Source organism: Eretmochelys imbricata, chromosome 7 (genome assembly GCF_965152235.1).
Source record: "Eretmochelys imbricata isolate rEreImb1 chromosome 7, rEreImb1.hap1, whole genome shotgun sequence".
NCBI classification, from domain to species: domain Eukaryota; kingdom Metazoa; phylum Chordata; order Testudines; family Cheloniidae; genus Eretmochelys; species Eretmochelys imbricata.
This window is the reverse complement of record NC_135578.1, coordinates 74,202,835-74,212,634: the sequence shown is the minus strand read 5'-3', so window position 1 is coordinate 74,212,634 and position 9,800 is coordinate 74,202,835. Positions and strand designations below refer to the sequence as shown.

The 9,800-nt window shown below is 37.8% G+C and overlaps 1 protein-coding gene across 1 annotated transcript in view; it reads right to left on the bottom strand.

Annotated features, from left to right (window-relative positions):
• Positions 1-2,541: 2,541 nt before the first annotated feature.
• Positions 2,542-9,800, bottom strand: part of GRID1 (glutamate ionotropic receptor delta type subunit 1) — an 836,720-nt gene continuing 829,461 nt past the window's right edge. Inside the window, exon 16 of the mRNA XM_077821976.1 lies at positions 2,542-3,239. Within this exon, the coding sequence (XP_077678102.1) occupies positions 2,811-3,239 (429 nt within the window). The 3' untranslated portion in view covers positions 2,542-2,810. The remainder of the gene's footprint in view (positions 3,240-9,800) is intronic.

Below are 9,800 nucleotides of genomic sequence, written 5' to 3'. Positions count from 1 at the left end.
AGTTTTGGCCCAGATCCACAGATGCACTAAGGTTGCACTATGATACTGCAGCGCCAGTTCAACATGACCCTAAAGTCTTTTATAGCCAGCTACGGGAAGATCATAGTGGGGGATCCTCTTGGTCAATGAAGCATAGTAGGCTCCTACATCATGCCTACTCCTTGGAGGCCTGGCCAGGGGGAAAGTGGTCATGGCTGGGGTGCCCCTACAGGCAGCTGATACCCAAATGTTGTATGGGATCATTGGCAGGCATTGCAAATGAGAGGAGTCTTCAGGGCTGGGAGACCATCACTGTACCCACACAGCCCAGGATCAGGGGAGATCTAAGGTGGCTTTTTCTGGATCACACTCATTGGTCCTCAGAAGCAGCTAAAGATCTGGGCTTTACTGTGAATTAGGGAAGAGAGGACAGGGAGGTGACCGTGAGGGACACTTTCAAAACAGATGCTTCAATGCTTTTCTCTTGTTAAATCATATATACATGTGCACAGCGTCCCAGCATGACCAATCTTAAAAACATTGTACACATGGCAGATGAACAATAGTTTCAGTAAAAAATATTAAATTTGGCTGCAAATGTTCATAACTTGTTACAAATATGGAGGAAAATAATTTTTGGGATGCTGGTGTGGAATCTAAATGGACCAAATCTATCACTGATGAAAATCCAGTGACAAACATTATTATTGTCTATTTTTAATTAGTTTGAAGCAGGAAGTACAACTTGGCCAGATTGCAGAATGTTATTGTCTACATGAGGAGGCAGCTTGACTGGAGATGCTGGAATTAATCACCACTGGAATACATCTAGCAGCAAATTGTCAACATTCCTTAGTTAAAAAGTAGTGTTGTAAGTACACTTTTTCCCTTGGGTAGTTTTTCTATCACTTTTGATTCAGTTTTAGTGTTTCTTCTCTGCTTAATCATTTAATGCAGGGCTTTTCTAAAGAAAACAATTCTTGGAAAGTTATCACCCCATAACTAGTTGAGTAATTATGCAAGCCAGTATACCAGACAATAAATTCAACTGTTTATTTCTCCAAATGCATAACCCACACTGTCTGCTTCCTCTTGGAGATATGTATGCATTTTTACTTTTGTTCAGTCACTTTTTTTTGGCCTTAATGTAGGCAGTGATTTTGCTGCACCCGATGATACTGCATTTTCCAAATGATCATGTTCTAACAAAGTGAACAAATCCAACTATGCCTGGAAATAGCAACCTTGCTATTGTGACACGTTTGAGAGGTTACTAAATTACTCAAATTCTGAAAGCCAATGTTTGCCCAGGAGCATCAGAAAGGAAGAAAAAAACCTAGTTACCTGAGCATTTGAGTCACTATTTGGGAAGGAAACAATGGTTTTGAAATGTTCATGTTAAACTGAACTGGTAATGTTCTCAGACAAGACATTAAGCTAGCTCTATGTGTTACTCCATCTTTTTCCGTTGATTGAGTTTCACAGCAGAAAACAAACAAACAAAAAAGGCATTTGATAGCCGATTATGGACATAACCATTAAATGCTTCTTTAAATAAATCAATGGAAAAAAACAGAAGCTGTGCTTATAGTCATGAATTTAGCCTAGTCATTCAGAGATATGACTTTAACAGAGAATGCTGCCTCCATTATACAGTAGTCCTTGAAACATAAAAGAAAGAAATCATACCATAGGGCTATAGTCCCTGTAACATGATCATTGCCTCACTATCAAATAAAGGTTTCAGAGTAGCAGCTGTGTTAGTCTGTATTCGCAAAAAGAAAAGGAGGACTTGTGGCACCTTAGAGACTAACCCATTTATTTGAGCATAAGCTTTCGTGAGCTGCAGCTGAAGTGAGCTGCAGCTCACGAAAGCTTATGCTCAAATAAATGGGTTAGTCTCTAAGGTGCCACAAGTACTCCTGTTCTTTTTATCAAATAAAGCTTTGCCTTGTTTTATTCCTTTAAGTCATTGGTTCCATTCCACTTTAATTTGTGCACACAAGAAACAAAAAAGAGCTGATTGCAGGTTTTGCTTCATAGCCTTATCCATAACCTTATTTATCAAATATTATATATATATAAAATATACATAGATCATATATATATATATATATATATATATATATATATATAAAAATAAAACACATAAGGGTAAATTAAAAAAGCCACACAGTACGCACATAAAACACAATTCAGTAAACCTGTGCTTCAACTTAGAAACTGTGTGGAAATTTAATCCCTGTTAGAAGGAAAGAGTTCAGTTGTTTTGTTTATTGTTTGCTTGTTTATAGTTATAATTCAGGTTTAAAACATATATTACTGCTTTGCTAATATCTGCTGTTAGCTTTTCAAGCGAACTGCCACCATGGCTATGAAATAGGGTACCGAGAAGAAGGGAGTGCTGAGGAGAGTAAACTTTTACAGCAACAAATGGATAACTTTACTGCTTTAAAAACAAAAATAGTAAAACAAAAATAGAACAAATAAGGAATAAGGGTTGAAATCCATGATATTTTGTTTAACTGCCCTCAATCCCAGCAACAGGTCTTCTTTGGCACTTGAGAACGATCACAAGTAGTTTGCCTTTTTATTCATATAGAACAAAATTTACAAAGTCATTCATACATTTTTTTTTTCTTTTCGTTTTTGTTTTTTTGTTTTGTTTTGTTTTTTTACTGACTTTGAAAATTGGGAATATTCAAAATACACTTTTACCCCACTTCATTCTTTCATTATTTACAGATATGTACACGAAAAATGTAAAAGTTTTTGTTTTTGTTTCAGATTGTATTAAAAAGCTCTGCTGGTTGTTTTTTTGTTTGTTTTCATTATATGGATGTTCCATGGGAAGGCTCCATGGCTTCTGGAATGACTCCCCCTGGCACAGACTGAAATGACATCGGGATAGGTGTTTTCACGGGGCTTTGACGAAACAGTCCTCCATTTGGCGATCTGTGTTTACACTGTATAGAGGGCATGGTGGCTGAGCTGCTAAGGGGCAATGGCAGGTTACTACCAGAGGCAGTTGTGAGTGTCCTGCTGGCACCATGACTTGTCTGTTCTGGTAAAAAGGTGGTGACAGAAAGTTGTGTGTTCTGGTATTCGCGTACTGGCTCCAGGGTCTGACTTGTCTGCATGCCACCAATCTCCAAGGCTGAGATTTCAATGGACGCTGGAGAGATTTGCTTGTGAGCTATGTCTTCATCAATTAAACTGTTCATACGTCTGTGGACCTGCTCCAGATTTACTTCTTTATCCTATTGAGGTAAAAACAATTGAATCAGTCCAAACAAAAATCTCTCTCTCCCCCCACACTATGTGGTGGGAGCCACTGTTTATTCATTCACTTAATTTGATTTGCAAAGGTAAAAGCTCTAGGTACGCATAACAGCTCAGTCTTAAAAACACATACCAAAAAAAAAAAAAATTAACTCAGTGACAATCCACAACTGAACCCCTCAAACCACTCCCTCTCTGAGGCAAAACCAGAGCTCTGGTTCCACCCATACACAGTGGAATGTCACATCAGCACCTTCCTTGAGCTACAATCTTGTCTGCCAGAACATCAGTTTTCATTCTGGAGCAAAGAGTGAGTTTCTAGCTGTTATGGTTATGAAGAAATCCCACCTCCCAAATGTGAACGGAGTGTAATCGATACAGAGATGTCAGAGAGCCTGGAACAATAGTGCTGGCTGGGAGGTGTGAACTGCCCTATTTATCTCAGTGAGATGAACTCAGATGCTCATTGACGACAACCTAAATATCAACATTGTTAAATATTTCATTTCTCATATCAGAAAAGAGAGGAGGATCACAAAACTGTACAACATACTGAGTGATGGCTCATTTTGGGAAGCAGTTGGGAGATACAATCACATACTTTTTCACGAGTCAAGAAGGAGCCCAGCCCAAGAAGCCTACTGGGCATATTCAAGCCCTACCAATGGTGAGCCATGCTCAGGAGGTTCATGTGATCTACTTGGAGCAGCAGCTCATTCATTCATTTTTTGTTGATTCACATGCAGATTATTTTGAGTCACATGGAGTTTATTTTGTAGGAGAAGCTTGGAAGCACACACTCACCTTTTTTATTTCCCCCAGTTTTAGTCCTGAACAAAATAGATAACAGACACAATATGACCTGAAGGTTGACAAATATGGCCTGTGTCAGAACAAAGGAAGGACTTAGTTCCAAAGTTGAGTCCTTCCACTGAGATTGCCTTGCCTTAAGCTCCCTTGAGGGACTGTCAGCTCAAGCATCGCAGCAGGTTGTAGTGGCCAGGATAAAAACACAAGGGGAGAGCTGGTCTTTAAAACACAAACCAGTGAGGAACTAAAATGGGCTGCTTACTGCATCATTATTGTATTTCCCATATGTAGAATGGAAAGCAACATAAACTGCATGGCGAATGCAAGCACCAGGGTGGTGTTTTTAGAGAGGACAATGTAAGTGGTAATGTTGTATACCTTCCACAAATTTCATAAAGCAGACCTAAAGTATGTAATATTTTTAAAGTACAGAATTTGATTATTTGATCTCATTGAAATAGTGGCCCAGAAACAAAGCATCTGTTAGCCCACAAGCTCTGGAAGAGAGAAGATCCCACTTGTATTCTAGACTTCAAAAGTGGTATTGAGCTTCCATAGTGAGAATGTCCTGGGAAAAAAATGTATGTGATCTGCATCTAGAGGATTCCCTGGCTGCTGAAATAGTCTCACAGGGCTGTGGGTGGCTGGGTGCTAGGTAGAATAGCTTTGCAGATTCTCTGTCTTATGCCAGAGAATAACCCAGTGACCCTGGGAATGAGGGGATGTAAAACTGGCTCCAGCCCACATTTTCCCTATGGTCCTGTGCCAAGCAAAGTTCAGCTGGACTAGAGAATCTGATCCAATTACACAATAGTTCTTCAGTCATCAGCTGCCAACTGTCTGTATCTCCATCTTTTAATTAACGATGAGCCCAAATCAAAACCCTGGATTCCAAAAATTGTCAAACACTAACTTTGTGATTTGGGTCAATCTCTACTTTTCAGTACTGTTTAATAACTGACTTGCTGGTCCCCCAAAGGCCTGAAGATCAGAACACATTGCTGGCGTCAAACCTGCAGGCCTAGCTCAGGCTAAACTCCAATTGAATCTATTGGGAATTTTGCTTATTTAAAGGTTAAAGGCATGGAACTGATCCAAAGCCCTTTGACACTAATGGAAGGTCTCCTAATGACTTGCATTAATTTTTTAATAGGAGCACATTTCTGGCATGCCAAACTCTTATAGCTGCTCCTAGAAAAGTAACAATGAAGCCTGACACACCACAAAATCATCACCAGGAAAAAAAAACTTTTTTGCCCTATCATTTATATATGTCATCCATTCCCAAATTAAGAAAAATCAATAGAAAATTAGAAAAGAAACCTTAAAGACAAAAATAGAATGTACCCTACTTACATTTAATAAGAGGTCTATTACACTTTTAGTAGTGTAGAAGCCCTTTTAATGACTTCCACACTTGAATTATCATTCTTTTCATTCATGAAGGTCGACAACACATTAGCTCTAACCTATTATGTGTTCTCTCTCACACACACAGTAGCTGGGTATCCAAAGGATTTGTAATACAAAGTCTCAAAGGAAGCACTGTAATGCGCCACTGGTTTGTCAGTTTAGAAAAACCTTGAAAAAATTGACTTGGGGGGAAAAGATACAGTCATTGGACTGGCTGTTTATATTGTAGCAGCCACTAGGGAGCAAATGCTGTACTTAAGATGGCTAAGTTGTTTTCATTAGAACCTACACATCCTAACTGGGTCTACCAGTGAAGGTCACTTGCAAGCTTTATCTAATTCAACATATGATGAGCTTCCTGCCTGGCTATGGTAACTACAGAGAGCTTATTACACCAATTCTTCATGAGCTGCCCTGGACTCCTATTCACTTGAGGGTGTACTTGTAAGGGGCTGCTGATTTGGGTCTAAAGAGCTGAAGGCTTGGGTATGTGAGAGACCACTGTTGTTGCTCTAATCAGGGGCAAAATTAGAGTGGAAAGAATGCTGGAAACTTTTTCCCTGAATATGTGTTCAGATTCAAAGATAAATTTTAATTTTTACTGTGTTCATGATATGTTCATGTCTCTTGATTTCTGCTAGTGATCTTGTAAAATGTAAAACTAATGTTAAGCAAAAATATACACCAACATTGCTTACTGGTATTTTTATGGCAATATTAATAATTAATTCTGTGCTGCTTTGTTACCTGAGTCAGGAACAGAAATAATATGACTGGGATAATGAACCAGTAAGGTGAAAATGGTAAAGTTCTAATTAGGGCTGTCGATTAACCGCAGTTAACTCATGCAATTAACTCAAAAACATTAACTGTGATTAAAAAAATGAATCATGATTAATCGCAGTATTAATCGCACTGTTAAGCAATAGGATACCAATTAAAATTTATTAAATATCTGTGGATGTTTTTCTACATTTTCAAATATATTGATTTCAATTACAACACAGAATATGCAGTGTACACTGCTCACTTTATATTATTTTTTATTACAAATATTTGCACTGTAAAAATGATAAACAAAAAAGAAATAGTATTTTTCAGTTCACCTCATACAAGTACTGTAGTGCAATCTCTATCATGAAAATGCAACTTGCAAATGTAGATTTTTTTTGTTACATAACTGCACTCAAAAACAAAAAAATGTAAAACTTTAGAGCCTACAAGTCCACTCAGTCCTACTTCTTGATCAGCCAATTGCTAAGACAAACAAGTTTGTTTACATTTACATCTTATTTACAATCTCACCAGAAAGTGAGAACAGGTGTTTGCATGGGACTTTTGTAACCAGCATTCCAAGATATTTACATGCCAGATATACTAAATGTTCATATGCCCCTTCATGCTTTGGCTACCATTCCAGAGGACATGCTTCCATGCTGATGATGCTCTTTAAAAAAATAGCATGTTAATTACATTTGTGACTGAACTCCTTGGGGGAGAATTGTATGTCTCTGGCTCTGTTTTACCCACATTCTGCCATATCGTTCATGTCATAATAGTCTCGGATGATGACTCAGCACGTTATTCATTTTAAGAACACTTTTGCTACATATTTGACAAAACACAAAGAAGGTACCAATGTAAGATTTCTATAGATAGCTAGATCATTTGACCCAAGGTTTAAGAATCTGAAGTGCCTTCCAAAATCTGAGAAGGATAAGCGTGGCGCATGCTTTCAGAAGTCTTAAAAGAGCAACACTCCGATGCAGAAATTACAGAGCCCGAACCACCAAAAAAGAAAATCAGCCTTCTGTTGGTGGCATCAGATTATGAAAATGAACATGCGCTGATCTGCACTGCTTTGGATTGTTGAGCAAAGCCTGTCATCAGCATGGACACACGTCCTCTGGAATGGTGAATAAAGCATGAGGGACATATGAATCTTAAGTGCATCTGGCATGTAAATACCTTGCAATGCCAGCTGCAACATGGTGTCATGCGAATGCCTATTCTCACTTTCAGGTGACATTGTGAACAAGAAGCAGGGAGCATTATATCTGCAAATGTAAACAAACTTGTTTGTCTGAGCGATCGACTGAACAACAAGTAGGACTGAGTGGACTTGTGGGCTCTAAAGTTTGACATTGTTTTATTTTTGAGTGAGGTTGTTTCTTGTACATAATTCTACATTTGTAAATTCAACTTTCATGATAAAGAGATTGCACTACAGTACTTGTATTAGGTGAATTGAAAAATACAATTTCTTTTGTTTTTACAGTGCTAATATTTGTAATAAAAATAAATATGAAGTGAGCACTGTACACTTTGTATTCTGTATTGTAATTGAAATCAATATATTTTAAAATGTAGAAAACATCCACAAATATTTAAATAACTGGTATTCTATTATTGTTTAACAGTGAGATTAATCATGATTAATTTTTGTAATCGCTTGACAGTCCTAATTCTAATACTTGCAACAAACAGGCTATGAGCTATTTGAAGAGCAAAAACAAAATTGTGACTAATCTAGAATTATGAATAGATTCAAAACTTCTGTGATCTTCTCACAAACAGAAAAAGAGGTGAACGTCCACACATAAATTCTTCCTTGTGATATATTCATCGTAGCTCTTTTAAGATATAAACATGAAAAGGCTACAGACAGGGCATTCTCAGTAGAGGAGATTCAATTCAGACATTTTAAGGCCAAGGAACTATTGTGATAATCTAGTCTGGAAATCACGTCTCCAACTGGTCTGAGAGTACGAGATTGGTTACCTTTTTGACATAGTGTATAACACATCTCTTTTGAAGGCCCTTTTCCGAAAGTGTGAATAGATAAGTCATTGCATGTTTGCAACTCATTTGTTTTTAATTTGGCAGATGTTCACATTGATTTCAAGGAGGAAGGATCAGGCACAAGATCATTTTTATATAGGTGCCCAGATTATTGTGTAAGTATAAATGAACACCCTTCTTTTCTGCCATTTCATTTGCTCAAAAACTCTGAGAAATTCTGTCTTAGATGTGAAATCCTGGCCCTATTGAAATCAATGGGAGTTTTGCCACTGGCTTCAGTGGGCCAGAATTTCACCCTATGTCTCCATTCTAAAGTAAAAAATGTTTTGTGTGGAAAGTTTAATGAAAACTGGTTCTGCCTCTTTGAGGGTGAGAAATGACACATTCTTCCTATTTTTTAAGCTTTTTTTCTGCTCACCATCTTTTTCCCCGCAGAAAAATAACTGAAAAACCAAGTTTCAAAATTGGCATGTGAAAAGTTATCAGTGAGGATTGGTGATTTGCCAATTTTTTAAAAAACTTTAAGATAAAGTTATGAGCATTTAAGGTCATGAGCCTGAGCTGGCACAACAGACAATTTCTGTAAATTATAACTAAGTTGCGACTGGAGGACAGAGAGACTGGGCACATATGTGCAGCTGGGGCCAAATTCTTCAAACAATCCCTATTCAGCGATGCACTTAGACACATGCCTACGTCCCATTAAAATCAATGTTAAGCAAGTACCTACATGCTTTACTGAATAGGGATGGATTTAAGCATGTGCTTAAGTGCTTTGCTAATTTGGGGTTGTAGAGAAGTGTGCTTTTTAAACTGCTCAGGACTCCAGCCACCTCCTGCAGAGCTCTTAAATCCTCCAGCAAAGCATTCCTATTCCTATACAACTCCTCAGCTTCCAAGCACAGCAGTCCAAGTCCTGTAGAATCTGAAGTTCCCCAAATCACAGCCCTGCTAAAAGCCCCAGCAAGACAGTGCTGCTTTCATGGAGAAACAAAGTTCCCCAAAACTGCAGCCCCAATGAGGTTTAAGGAAACTACAGGCTCCATTAATAAAGTCAACAGAACTTGTAAACTATAAGCTTAATCAGAACTAATTGCTGTTTCTTTTTTCTTTAAGGCTTACCTAGGAAATTAAATAGAGAAAAATGAGTTAATGAAATAGTAATCTTAACATTCAAACAGTGAAAGCCAGGGAATGTAAAAGTTCAGATTCCAGGTGCTTTAATCCGGCCATTTTCCCCTTCTGTAATTCTTGTCAAATATGAAGCTTTTTGTATTACACTTTATATCTTTCTATGTTTACCATAAAATGTACAGGCCGCATGGTGGGTTAACATTGCCACTGGATCCTTGACTTTTGCATCTCTTGATGCTTTGTGCTTTTAATTATGCAATGCTAATGTAGTGTAGCAAAAGTCAAAAAGAGTCTTTGGGCCTATTTAATTCTATATTTGTACAGTGCCTCACAAGACAGTGACACAACCTGATTGGTCTCTGGGCACTATTGGAGTAAGG